This window comes from Schistocerca serialis, chromosome 11 (assembly GCF_023864345.2).
Source record: "Schistocerca serialis cubense isolate TAMUIC-IGC-003099 chromosome 11, iqSchSeri2.2, whole genome shotgun sequence".
NCBI lineage: Eukaryota > Metazoa > Arthropoda > Insecta > Orthoptera > Acrididae > Schistocerca > Schistocerca serialis.
This window is the reverse complement of record NC_064648.1, coordinates 176220379-176235381: the sequence shown is the minus strand read 5'-3', so window position 1 is coordinate 176235381 and position 15003 is coordinate 176220379. Positions and strand designations below refer to the sequence as shown.

Below are 15003 nucleotides of genomic sequence, written 5' to 3'. Positions count from 1 at the left end.
TCATGATAAGACTCATAGTAAGCCACCGTAGGGTCCAAACTTCCTCGTGCGATGATAGTGTGGTCGACTAATAGCTCAGAACTAAGTAACAGCCAACATCATTACTGGGACAAATAAAGAAATATCAGAAGTTGACACACGGCAGCTACATACCTCTCCCTTAATGATCTGCGCATCAGAAATGGAAACTGGATCATCAGCAAGTGGTTCAGTCTGTAACAGACCAATGAGAAAAATTAAACACAATTAATTTTAACCACTGTGATACTGCAGGTAACATATATACAGTATTTCATTACATGATGTTCACTCTCTAACAAAAAAGAATATACAAAACAACCCAGCTGCAAAGACTGGACGACGAATCAACCAAGCTGGAAGCTGGTACACACACACACACACACACACACACACACACACACACACACACACAATATTTATGCTCTTATCACAAATGTTTTGTGTGTGTGTGTGTGTGTGTGTGTGAGCGCGCGTGTGCCACACAACATTGCAAAATTCTACCAATACTGGACTACTGAAGTATTATTCGTAATAATACTGCTGCCTGAAGAACAGAAGCTGTAGAATTAGCTGTTTATTTTGGGATTCAAAGACTTGCCTGTAAAATTCATACAGAATCATACTCAAACTTTAATCTGTGCACTTACTTTTTTTTTCAAAGTATGAAAACATGCCTGATAGGTACTTGTACTTCTACAGAAAGACCTATGAAACAGAAAACTTCAATTCAGATCACTGAGATCACTGTTAAAATTACAATCGGAAAGAAAGGGTGGTCAGGTGAGCCTTTTTTTTTGTGCTGCCAGTTACATCGCACTAAGATACAAGAAGAATGTTTACGCATTACAGCCTGGTACTGCGGCTGTAATAAGTCGCTTATTAAATACATTCGAGATATGCAAAATACACTGCCTAAAAGACAAAATTATATACCCATAAGGGGATGAGTGAACCAAATGAAACTTCTCGGGTTGAACGAGCATTTGGTATTATTCCTAAACTGAGTGAAATTTACAAATAACTTTGAAGTACAAGCACACATTCACATAACATATTAGACCTTCTGGTGACAAACAGACCCGAACTATTTGAAACAGTTAACGCAGAACAGGGAATCAGCGATCATAAAGCGGTTACTGCATCGATGATTTCAGCCGTAAATAGAAATATTAAAAAAGGTAGGAAGATTTTTCTGTTTAGCAAAAGTGACAAAAAGCAGATTACAGAGTACCTTGACGGCTCAACACAAAAGTTTTGTCTCAAGTACAGATAGTGTTGAGGATCAGTGGACAAAGTTCAAAACCATCGTACAATATGCGTTAGATGAGTATGTGCCAAGCAAGATCGTAACAGATGGGAAAGAGCCACCGTGGTACAACAACCGAGTTAGAAAACTGCTGTGGAAGCAAAGGGAACTTCACAGCAAACATAAACATAGCCAAAGCCTTGCAGACAAACAAAAATTCCGCGAAGCGAAATGTAGTGTGAGGAGGGCTATGCGAGCGGCGTTCAATGAATTCGAAAGTAAAGTTCTATGTACTGACTTGGCAGAAAATCCTAAGAAATTTTGGTCTTATGTCAAAGCGGTAGGTGGATCAAAACAAAATGTCCAGACACTCTGTGACCAAAATGGTACTGAAACAGAGGATGACAGACTAAAGGCCGAAATGCTAAATGTCTTTTTCCAAAGCTGTTTCACAGAGGAAGACTGCACTGTAGTTCCTTCTCTAGATTGTCGCACAGATGACAAAATGGTAGATATCGAAGTAGACGTCAGAGGGATAGAGAAACAGTTAAAATCACTCAGAAGAGGAAAGGCAGCTGGACCTGACGGCATACCAGTTCGATTTTACACAAGAGTACGCGAAGGAACTTGCCCCCCCTTCTTGCAGCGGTGTACCGTAGGTCTCTAGAAGAGCGTAGCGTTCCAAAGGATTCGAAAAGGGCACAGGTCATCCCCTTTTTTGAGAAGGGACGTCGAACGGATGTGCAGAACTATAGACCTATATCTCTAACGTCGATCAGTTGTAGAATTTTAGAACACGTATTATGTTCGAGTATAATGAGTTTTCTGGAGACTAGAAATCTACTCTGTAGGAATCAGCGCAGGTTTCAAAAAAGACGATTGTGTGAAACCCAGCTCGTGCTATTCGTCCACGAGACTCAGAGGGCCATAGACACGGGTTCCCAGGTAGATGCCGTGTTTCTTGACTTCCGCAAGGCGTTCGATACAGTTCCCCAGAGTCGTTTGATGAAGAAAGTAAGAGCATATGGACTATCAGACCAATTGTGTGATTGGATTGAGGAGTTCCTGGATAACAGAACGCAGCATGTCATTCCCAATGGAGAGAAGTCTTCCGAAGTAAGAGTGATTTCAGGTGTGCCGCAGGGGAGTGTCATAGGACCATTGCTATTCGCAATATACATAAATGACCTTGTGGATGACATCAGAAGTTCACTGAGGCTTTTTGCAGATGATGCTGTGGTGTATTGAGAGGTTGTAACAATGGAAAATTGTACTGAAATGCAGGAGGATCTGCAGCGAATTGACACACGGTGCAGGGAATGGCAATTCAATCTCAATGTAGAAAAGTGTAATGTGCTGTGAATACATAGAAAGATAGATCCCTTATCATTTAGCTACAAAATAGGTCAGCAACTGGAAGCAGTTAATTCCATAAATTATCTGGGAGTACGCATTAGGAGTGATTTAAAATGGAATGATCATATAAAGTCGTTCGTCGGTAAAGCAGATGCCAGACTGAGATTCATTGGAAGAATCCTAAGGAAATGCAATCCAAAAACAAAGGAAGTAGGTTACAGTACGCTTGTTTGCCCACTGTTTGAATACTGCTCAGCTGTGTGGGATCTGTACCAGATAGGGTTGATAGAAGACATAGAGAAGATCCAATGGAGAGCAGCGCGCTTCGTTACAGGATCATTTAGTAATCGCGAAAGCGTTACGGAGATGATAGATAAACTCCAGTGGAAGACTCTGCAGGAGAGACGCTCAGTAGCTCGGTACGGGCTTTTGTCGAAGCTTCGAGAAAATAGCTTCACCGAGGAGTCGAGCAGTATATTGCTCCCTCCTACGTATATCTCGCGAAGAGACTGTGAGGATAAAATCAGAGAGATTAGAACCCACACAGAAGCATACCGACAATCCTTCTTTCCACGAACAATACGAGACTGGAATAGAAGGGAGAACTGATAGAGGTACTCAGGGTACCCTCCGCCACACACCGTCAGGTGGCTTGCGGAGTATGGATGTAGATGTAGATGTAGATGTTGTGTAGTGTGCAGCCCTGCATGTGAGAGGCATTGTTAGTATGGAAGTTGAAGACAGCTGTATTGCTACAAGTGCTATCATAGTAAAGTGATAAAATAAGTAAATGATTCAGAGGAAAGTACGTCAAGAAGTAATTTAAAAATTAGCAGTGCTGCCGATACCGTATTTGTGTATCCTCTCGTTGCGTGTCGTACCGTACTGCATCAGTCATCCGCGCCGTGTTCGGTCTCCCAGAATGACTTGATGTGAGTCAGTAATACTATTTACCACAAAAGAGAGCATTTAAGTGCCAGTGTCTTGTAGCGAGCGTGAGAACGTGCGTTTGATCGTCGCGTTCCGCATCGTCAACAATCAACCGCGACGGATACGCACATGCTCGTACAACTGAGAACTGTAAACTGTAAATTTAACTTTGTGAACAGTGTTAAAATTTATTACTGGTGTCAAGGAGGACTGGTACTATATACGAGGTGCGGCTAGAAAAAAAACCAGACTGATGCTGGAAAAAACACTTATTTACAATTATTTACAATTTCATGTTATCTCCTCCAATGTACTCTCCTCCTCGGTCTCTACACCGTTCCATACGAATTTTCCACTGTTCATAGCAATGCTGCAGATCATTTTCAGTAAGTCCATACATTACTTTCGTTGCTTTTTCTTTTACTGCTTCAACAGTCTCAAATCTAGTTCCTTTCAAAGCTGACTTGACTTTAGGGAAAAGAAAAAAGTCACAGGGGGCCAAATCAGGTGAGTAGGGTGGATAATCTAAGATGGGAATGTTGTGTTTTGCCAAAAACATCTTCACTGACAACGTACTGTGAGCTGGGGCATTGTCCTGATGAAGGATCCATGTCTCTTTTCTCCACAAATCGTTCCGTTTTCTCCGTACTCGCTCACGTAGGGTAGCCAGGACGCTAATGTAGTAATGCTGATTCACTGTTTGTCCCTCTGGTACCCAATCAATGTGCACAATCCCTTTGATGTAAAAAAAAAAATCATCATTGCCTTGAATTTCGATTTTGACATTCGTGCTTTTTTTTGTCGTGGAGAACCAGGAGTTTTCCAATGCATCGATTGGCGTTTAGTTTCGGGATCGTAAGTAAAAAACCACGATTCATCGCAAGTAATAACATTTTGTAAGAAGGTGGGATCACTTTCAATGTTTTCCAGGATGTCAGAACAAATCATTCTTCGGCATTCCTTCTGTTCAATTGTGAGACACTTTGGAACCATTTTTGAACACACTTTGTTCATGTTGAAACTTTCATGAAGAATCTGCCTAACACTTTCCTTGTCAACTCCTGTTAACTCAGACACTGCTCTGATTGTTAAACAGCGATCTTGTCCAACAAGTTTACCGATTTTTTCAATGTTTGCATCAGTTTTTGCTGACTCTGCCAGTGCGAGTGTCATCACTGGTGTCTTCGCGGCCATCTTTAAATCGTTTAAACCACGCAAACACTTGTGTTCGCGATAAACAATCATCGCCGTACACTTGTTGTAACATTACAAACGTTTCACTTGCAGATTTTCCTAGTTTGAAACAAAATTTGATGTTAACACGCTGTTCTTTCTGTACACTCAACATTTTCCGACGCACAGACAAAACGTCAACTACTTAAAACAGACGCCACGGGCAGACTGAGTGCAGGAGGCAGATGAAATTCGAGCAGTAGGCGGAGCGAGAGTCACGTGACAGGCCACGCGACTTTCAGCCTTATTGCATTCGTTTTATTGTTTCACCAGTACTAGTCCGGTTTTTTCTAGCCACACCTCGTATTTGTGTACGCGTGACGAGCGTAAGAACTTTCGTGCAATCATTCGGCTTCCGCATCGTCGACAGTCACCCGCGTCGTGTCGGTTACGCGTACACTTGTCCCAGTGATATCGTGGACTGGTAATCAGCCATTAATTGGGATAAACACTTATGAATCAGAATGTAAACAGTGTAACCTGCAACTTCCTTTAATCGCCTCAGAATATAGTTGTTCATACCAGACGTCGAACAGTGTTGTGTTTTAACGTTGAGTGGCTCCCCTAAACTCGCTTGCATAGTTCGATAGATAATTTCAAGCAAGCCAGCAGCAGTGTGGAGCAGGACCCAACTCGCTTTAGTTGTTCATGAGACCCAGAAAATATTAGATACAGGCTCCCAGGTAGACGCCATTTTCCTTGACTTCCACAAGGCGTTCAATACAGTTCCGCACTGTCGCCTGATAAACAAAGTAAGAGCCTACGGAATATCAGACCAGATGTGTGGCTGGATTGAAGAGTTTCTAGCAAACAGAACAAATCATGTTCTTCTCAATGGAGAGACGTCTACAGACGCTAAAGTGACCTCTGGCGTGCCACAGGGGAGTGTTATGGGACCATTGCTTTTCACAATATATATGAATGACCTAGTAGATAGTGTCGGAAGTTCCATGCGGCTTTTCGCGGATGATGCTGTAGTATACAGAGAAGTTGTGGCATTAGAAAATTGCAGCGAAATGCAGCGGATAGGCACTTGGTGCAGCGAGTGGCAACTGACCCTTAACAAAGACAAATGTAATGTATTGCGAATACATAGAAAGAAGGATCCTTTATTGTATGATTATATGATAGTGGAACAAACACTGGTAGCAGTTACTTCTGTAAAATATCTGGGAGTATGCGTGCGGAACGATTTGAAGTGGAATGATCATATAAAATTAATTGTTGGTAAGGCGGGTACCAGGTTGAGATTCATTGGGAGAGTCCTTAGAAAATGTAGTCCATCAACAAAGCAGGTGGCTTACAAAACACTCGTTCGACCTATACTCGAGTTTTGCTCATCAGTGTGGGATCCGTACCAGGTCGGGTTGACAGAGGAGATAGAGGAGATCCAAAGAAGAGCGGCACGTTTCGTCACAGGGTTATTTGGTAAGCGTGATAGCGTTACGGAGATGTTTAGCAAACTCGAGTGGCAGACTCTGCAAGAGAGGCGCTCTGCATCGCGGTGTAGCTTGCTGTCCAGGTTTCGAGAGGGTGCGTTTCTGGATGAGGTATCGAATATATTGCTTCCCCCTACTTATACCTCCCGAGGAGATCACGAGTGTAAAATTAGAGAGATTCGAGTGCACACGGAGGCTTTCCGGCAGTCATTCTTCCCGCGAACCGTACGCGACTGGAACAGGAAAGGGAGGTAATGACAGTGGCACGTAAAGTGCCCTCCGCCACACACCACTGGGTGGCTTGCGGAGGATAAATGTAGATGTAGATTGTGTTGCAAGCACTGTAATTAATGTTGGTCATAAATACTTAAACTACTACACTGAAGCGCCAAAGAAACTGGTATAGGCATGCGTACTCAAATACAGAGATATGTAAACAGGCAGAATACGGCGCTCTGGTGCGGCAACGCCTATATAAGACAAAAAGTGGAACAGTTCTTCGATCAGTTAGTGCCGCTACAATGGCATGTTATATGGTTTAAGTGAGTTTGAACGTGGTGTCATAGTTGGCACACCAGCGAAGGGGCACAACATCTTTTTTTTTCTTTATTGTTATTTTAACGCCTTATACCAAGGTAGGCCGGCAGCGGCAATATTACGCCGCTCTTCGGCCACAGGTAATACAAATATAAACAGTGAGACTATTCCCCCCCCCCCCTCGAATTCCTTTCCTGTGCTAACCTCTTCATCTCAGAGTAGCACTTGCAACCTACATCCTCAATTATTTGCTTGACGTATTCCAATCTCTGTCTTCCTATACAGTTTTTGCCCTCTACAGCTCCCTCTAGTACCATGGAAGTCATTCCCTCATGTCTTAGCAGATGTCCTATCATCCTGTCCCTTCTCCTTATCAGTGTTTTCCACTTATTCCTTTCCTCTCCGATTCTGCGTAGAACCTCCTCATTCCTTACCCTATCAGTCCACCTAATTTTCAACATTCGTCTATAGCACCACATCTCAAATGCTTCGATTCTCTTCTGTTCCGGTTTTCCCACAGTCCATGTTTCACTACCATACAATGCTGTACTCCAGGCGCACATCCTCAGAAATTTCTTCCTCAAATTAAGGCCGGTATTTGATATTAGTAGACTTCTCTTGGCCAGAAATGCCTTTTTTGCCATAGCGAGTCTGCTTTTGATGTCCTCCTTGCTCCGTCCGTCATTGGTTATTTTACTGCCTAGGTAGCAGAATTCCTTAACTTCATTGACTTCGTGACCATCAATCCTGATGTTAAGTTTCTCGCTGTTCTCATTTCTACTACTTCTCATTACCTTCGTCTTTCTCCGATTTACTCTCAAACCATACTGTGTACTCATTAGACTGTTAATTCCGTTCAGCAGATAATTTAATTCTTCTTCACTTTCACTCAGGATAGCAACGTCATCAGTGAATCGTATCATTGATATCCTTTCACCTTGTATTTTAATTCCACTCCTGAACCTTTCTTTTATTTCCGTCATTGCTTCCTCGATGTACAGATTGAAGAGTAGGGGCGAAAGGCTACAGCCTTGTCTTACACCCTTCTTAATACGAGCACTTCGTTCCTGATCGTCCACTCTTATTATTCCCTCTTGGTTGTTGTACATATTGTATATGACCCGTCTCTCCCTATAGCTTACCCCTACTTTTTTCAGAATCTCGAACAGCTTGCACCATTTTATATTGTCGAACGCTTTTTCCAGGTCGACAAATCCCATGAAAGTGTCTTGATTTTTCTTTAGCCTTGCTTCCATTATTAGCCGTAACGTCAGAATTGCCTCTCTCGTCCCTTTACTTTTCCTAAAGCCAAACTGATCGTCACCTAGCGCATTCTCAATGAGACATAGAAAAACAAAACATAATGTTGAACATAAAACAGTAGAGACATCAGTAAAAAACACGGAGCTGTTCACAGGATTGGGTTGGGTTGGGTTGGGTTCTTTGGTGAAGGAGACCAGACAGCGAGGTCATCGGTCTCATCAGATTAGGGAAGGATGGGGAAGGAAGTCGGCCGTGCCCTTTGAAAGGAACCATCCCGGCATTTGCCTGGAGCGATTTAAGGAAATCACGGAACCCGAATGCGAGTCCAGTGTCTAAGCACTGCGCCACCTCGCTCGCTTTCACAGGTGTGGTAAATTAAAAAAACGTTCAGCACTGGTACAAGAACACAGATGACTGAAATGATACGCGTGAACGATGGAGCGTGGGCGGTGAAACACTAAAGCACTAACACGAAGGCACACAGAACAAACCGATGGCGGTGATCTCCGGCACGCGAATGTTCACTCCACGTGTACGAGTCCGGGGACCTGCCAAAGGGGAAAGTGTGGGGGAGGAGGGAGAGGGGAGGGTGTAGATGCCAGTGGCAGAGGAGATGGGCACAACATCTTCAAGATAGTGCTGAAATGGGGATATCCCGTACGACCATTTCACGAGTATGCCGTGAAAATCAGGAATACGGTACAACATTAAGTCTCCGACATCGCCGCGGAGTATCGTTCAACGTGACAGAAGTGCAACCCTTCCGCAGATTGGTGCAGATTTCAATGCTGGACCATCGACAAGTGTCAGCGTGCGAACCATTCAACGAAACGTCATCGATATGGGCTTTTGGAGCCAAAGGCCCACTCGTATACCCGTGATGACTGGACGACACAAAGCTTTACGCCTCAACTGGACCCGTCAAAACCGACTCTGGACTGTTGATGACTGGAAACATGTTGCCTGGTCGGACGATTCTCGTTTCAAATTGTATCTGGCGGATGGACGTGTAATGGTATGGAGACAGCCTCACGAATCCGTGGACCCTGCACGTCAGCAGGGGACTGTTTAAGCTGGTGGAGGCTCTGTAATGGTGTGGGGCGTGTGCAGTTGGAGTGATATGGGACTCCTGATACGTCTAGATACGACTCTGACAGGTGACACGTACGTCAGCATTCTGTCTCATCACCTGCATCCATTGATGTCCACTGTGCATTCCGACGTACTTGGACAACTCCAGCAGGACAATGCGACACCCCACACGTCGTGAATTGCTACAGAGCAGCTGCAGGAACACTCTTCTGAGTTTAAACACTTCCTCTGGCCGCCAAACTCCCCAGACATGAACATTATTGAGCATATCTGGGATGCCTTGCAACGTGCTGTTCATAAGAGATCTCTCTACCTGTTCGTACTCTTACGGATTTACAGACAGCCCTGCAGGGTTCATGGTGTCACTTCCCTCCAGCACTACTCCAGACATTAGTCGACTCCATGCCACGTCGTACTGCGGCTCTTTTGAGTGCTTGCTGAGATCCTACTCGATATTGGGCAGGTGTTCATTTCTTTGGCTTTTCAGTGCAGTACACCCCAATAACTTCTGCCGTGGGGGTTCGTACCACTTAAGCTAAAAATACGGTGAGTGTAGCTTTGTCTTGTGTCAGTATTAGGTAAGAAGGTGAAAAATTGTCTTTTGTGTCATATTCAATTTAGGTAATATGTTTAACATTTCTAAAAAATGGTGTACATCTTTACAGAATATGGGGTTACTTTGGCCTGAGCTACAGTAACTGAAAAATGAAGATGGAGTGGTGCTACACTTTGATGGTGATTCTGAAAGTTTCGCTGATGTGCAAGATCATGACCGGCACCACGAAATGATAGATAAATTAGTAACTGGGAAATACACTACAGTTCTACTTAACAAGGCTGTTCCAGAATTGGTACTGAGGCAAGTGATGAAGGTGCTAAAGTGAGCTGTGCGGAAAAGACAGTCCCGCTGCGATTGACCATAACAAATAGATAGACTATTTTATCCTTGAGAGGATTTGATAAGATTTATCAGTCAAACATGACTAACAAAATGTGGCTATTTTCAAGTGCCCGAGCTTCCGTAATTTGCGTAATAAGGCCCATGTCCATATTGCACGGTATCCATGACATTTGATATATTTTCTTTACAAATAGTTACCATCGTGAAACATGTAAATTTAAAATTAATTAGTCAATTGATAAAGTAAATAACACTTGTACTTCCTGTATCACTTTCTGAATATGGTACAGAATTCCATGTTCTTACCTGACTTAACTGATGATACATGTCTTTTTACAGTACTAGAAAAATGTATTTGGAATTTTCTGTCTGTCATTATCCTTTGTTTTCTTGCCACTTATAAAAAGATAGAATTAAATTGGATCAAAGTAGCCTTAGTTTGTGGCACTGTAATAATACTTTAACCTTCATATTCGCCTGGCATGACGCCAAGTAACTTTTTCTATTCGCAAAACTAAAATAAAACACGAAAGAACATTCCAGAATGAGATTTTCACTCTGCAGCGGAGTGTGCGCTGATATGAAACTTCCTGGCAGATTAAAACTGTGTGCCCGACCGAGACTCGAACTCGGGACCTTTGGCTTTCGCGGGCAAGTGCTCTACCAACTGAGCTACCGAAGCACGACTCACGCCCGGTACTCACAGCTTTACTTCTGCCAGTATCTCGTCTCCTACCTTCCAAACTTTACAGAAGCTCTCCTGCGAACCTTGCAGAACTAGCACTCTCCTGAAAGAGCACTTGCCAGCGAAACGCAAAGGTCCTGAGTTCGAGTCTCGGTCGGGCACACAGTTTTAATCTGCCAGGAAGTTTCACGAAAGAACATTGTTTCACAGGCATGATGGAGCTAAAAGCTGTTCCAAAGGCTGAGTTTCAGAAGCGTTTATAGGATCGGAAAATGCGCTGCCGTAAGTCTACAATTTCTGATGGGGACTATTTTGAAGCAGATAACATAGATGTAGATGAAGAGACATACATCATATATACATTAATCCTTGTTCCATAGATAATGGATACAACATTTCGTAATAATGTGGAAAGTGTCAGTTTAAAATAAGTTTTCTTTACACAAAATAATAATAGTTTTTACAGTTACTACTTCATACCTAAGAATTCATCTATTGAGTAGAAGGAGTTGCCATTCAGAAATTCTTTTAATTTGCTTTTAAATGTTGGTTGGCTATCTGTCAGACTTTTAATACTATTTGGCAAACGACCAAAGATTTTTGTGGCAGCATAATTTACCCCCTTTCTGTGCCAAAGTGAGATTTAATCCAGAATAGTGAACATCTTCCTTTCTGCTAGTGTTGTAGCCATGCACTTTACTGTTACTTTTGAATTGGGATGGGTTATTAGTGACAAATTTCATAAGTGAATATATGTATTGCGAAATTAGTGTGAATATTCTGAGTTCCTTAAATAAATGTATGCAAGGTGATCTTGGGTGGGCTCCAGCTAACTAGCTTTGCATCTTCATTTCCATAAAACAAAAATTGCCTTTATTTTTCAACACACCTCATCATATATAATAAGTGTGCATTTGCAAAGAAAAACTAATTTTTCATCAGGTCAGTGCAATTTCCACAGGAAGGTTTGTAACCTGATGTCGAGGTTTTACTAACCTTAATTTCATGCATGGAATGTACTCACAGGAAAGTTATGGTGGGTTAATACTTGGGTTTCAAAAGATGCAAAAGATGCTGAGTTTGGAGCAGCACGAGAAAGATTCAGTTAGATCTGAACTACCGTACTGAATGTGTCACCACAGCACACAATGTAAGTAAAGAAAAAAGTGTACTACTTGAAAAAAGGGAAATTTTGTGTTCGAAGAAAGAATATTGAAAAGCACGCCAGCTGCATCTCATTCACAGAGCAATGGCAACAGCCAACTCAGCAGAAACTGTGAAATTAGTCTGATTGGATTTGTGACATGAATATTGATTGTGCAACATTGAAACATTTAGCTCGAGCCTAAAGAACAACAAATTCAGTGGTCATCTAAACTGTGTATAATTTTGAAGAAAGCCTTACCATCATTATTTTATTATTTGTGGGGATTGGTATGTAAAAGTAGATGGAGTGTCAACAGGGCACCTCTCCATACGCACACGTTTGGGAAAGTCAATAGTCTGAGGCATGTACCTCGGGCGTAAACCTTTCCTTTAGCGCTACAATAAAGTTTAAGTGTGACACCAATTAAAAGAGGAATTATCCTGGAATTTGGCCTAGTCAGTTTAGGAAAAAGGGCAGAAAATCTGAGTGGATGGAAACTTCAACCAATGTCTTCCCTCATGCTAACCGCTGCTCTATCTCATTCGATGCAGTTCTAAACAGATTCAGAAAACCAGCAGTTCAGGCAGACTGAAACAACTCTACATCTACAGCTACATCTACATCCATACTCCGCAAGCCACCTGACGGTGTGTGGTGGAGGGTACCTTGTGTACCTCTATCGGCTCTCCCTTCTATTCCAGTCCCGTGTTGTTCGTGGAAAGAAAGATTGTCGGTATGCCTCTGTGTGGGCTCTAATCTCTCTGATTTTATCCTCACGGCCTCTTCGCGAGATATAAGTAGGAGGGAGCAATATACTGCTCGACTCCTCGGTGAGGGTATGTTCTCGAAACTTCAACAAAAGCCCGTACCGAGCTACTGAGTGTCTCTCCTGCAGAGTCTTCCACTGGAGTTTATCTATCATCTCCGTAACGCTTTCCAGATTACTAAATGATCCTGTAACGAAGCGCGCTGCTCTCCGTTGGATCTTCTCTATCCCTTCTATCAACCGTATCTGGTACGGATCCCACACTGCTGAGCATATTCAAGCAGTGGGCGAACAAGTGTACTGTAACCTACTTCCTTTGTTTTCAGATTGCATTTCCTTATGATTCTTCCAATGAATCTCAGTCTGGCATCTGCTTTACCGACGATCAACTTTATATGATCATTCCATTTCAAATCACTCCTAATGTGTACTCCCAGATAATTTATGGAATTAACTGCTTCCAGTTGCTGACCTTGTCGCTTCATCACATAACGTGTGCTAGAAGCTCACTCATAAAGTAAGACACTGAAGTGTGTACAAGGGCCTATCACTTTTCCTATGTGTCACTTTTGAGTGACATAGCAAGAGGAGTGGTTAATACCATACAAAGCACATTGCACTGCACTGTACACACTGGCTTGTAGAGAATATGTCTAGATATACAGACAGATGAATTTTGGTACTCACCGGAGTTTCTTCTTTAACGCACACTTGCTGGATCTCCCACTTCGGAGGTGCGAGTTGGTCAGTTTCCACCTGAATGAATGGAAATGGGTAAGTACAGGCTTGGCATAGTGAGCAACAAGTACAGAAGAGACCAGTCTACACAATAAAAATGAGTACTTCGTGACAGCTGAAAATCTGTGACAGACCCGGATTTACTGCTTACCACTGTGAAAATACGAGGTGGAATCCAAAATTTTCGGTGCTGGTGCTGCCATCTGGAAAGTAGGAGTAGTAGATCTCTGCACCTCTAGGTGGCGAGAGCTGCATATCTGACGAGTCAGTGTGTGGAGTGGCATTCAGCTGGGAGGACAAGTTGAATGCCCACAGTGATTTCCGTAATACTCTCCGTTTGGTGTGTGGTGATTTTACGACGGATCCACGAACAGAACAGCGCGTGTGTATCAAATTCTGTGCGAATCTCGGGAAAAGTGCTACGGAGACCCTCGCAAAGATTCAACAAGTGTCTGTGGGACAGAACACGAGCTGTACTCGTGTGTTTGAATGGCACACTCGGTTCAGGGCCGCTCGTACACATGTCGAAGACGATGCTCACACTGGAAGGCCCATTAGCCGGACAACGCCAGACACTGTTGCCAAACTTCAACAATTGGTTCGTGCGGATCGACGACGAACCATTCGAGACCTTGGGGATGAAGTGGGTATTGCTTACGGGACATGTCAACTGATGTTGACTGACGAATTGGCCACACATCGTGTCGCTGCAAAATTTGTGCCGAGGGCCTCGACTGCCGATCAGAAGGCACAGCCTGTTGGAGTGTGCAGGGACCTTCGTCAGAACGCATCTGATGAGCCGACCTTCTTGTCGCGGGTTATCACCGACAATGAGAGCTGGATTTACGGTTACGACCGAGAGGCAAAGCAACAATCGTCCCAGTGGAGGAGCCCGGGCTGTCTGAGACCCAAAAATGCGAGACAGGTGAAGAAAAAGTAAAGAGGACGATCATTGTTTTCTTCGATACAGAGGGAATTGTGCATAAAGAATTCGTCCCACCCAACCAAACAGTGAATTCCACATACTACTGTGATGTTCCGCAATGGCTCTGTGAAAACAGGCGGCGATGACGGCTCGAACTTTGACGTCGAGGGAACTGGCTGCTGCATCACGACAATGGGCTCACCAGGACCTTTTCCGCAAAAAACAACACTGCAGTTGTACCCCAACCACCATACTCGCCAGATTTGGCACCTTGCGACTTTGCGCCATTTCCAAAACTGAAACTCAAGTTGAAAGGCCGTCGGTTCGACAGTCTAGAGCAGATTCGAGAGGCATCACTGGCGGTGATAAACACCCTCAAAGAACAGAACTTTCAGAAAATGTTTGACCAGTGGCAGAAGCGCAGGAGGATCTGCAGCGAATTGCTGCATGGTGCAGGGAATGGCAATTGAATCTCAATGTAGACAAGCGTAATGTGCTGCGAATACATAGAAAGAAAGATCCCTTATCATTTAGCTACAATATAGCAGGTCAGCAACTGGAAGCAGTTAATTCCATAAATTTTCTGGGAGTATGCATTAGGAGTGATTTAAAATGGAATGACCGTATAAAGTTGATCAATATTAAAGCAGATGCCAGACTGAAATTCGTTGGAAGAATCCTAAGGAAATGCAATCCGAAAACAAAGGAAGTAGGTTACAGTACA

At 43.3% G+C, this 15003-nt stretch overlaps 1 protein-coding gene across 1 annotated transcript in view; it reads right to left on the bottom strand.

The window, feature by feature from the left end:
- Positions 1-607: 607 nt before the first annotated feature.
- Positions 608-15003, bottom strand: part of LOC126426615 (uncharacterized) — a 79706-nt gene continuing 65310 nt past the window's right edge. Inside the window, exons 7-8 of the mRNA XM_050088505.1 lie at positions 13304-13372; positions 608-619 (exon numbers count right to left, since the gene is read on the bottom strand). Of these exons, the coding sequence (XP_049944462.1) occupies positions 608-619; positions 13304-13372 (81 nt within the window). The remainder of the gene's footprint in view (positions 620-13303; positions 13373-15003) is intronic.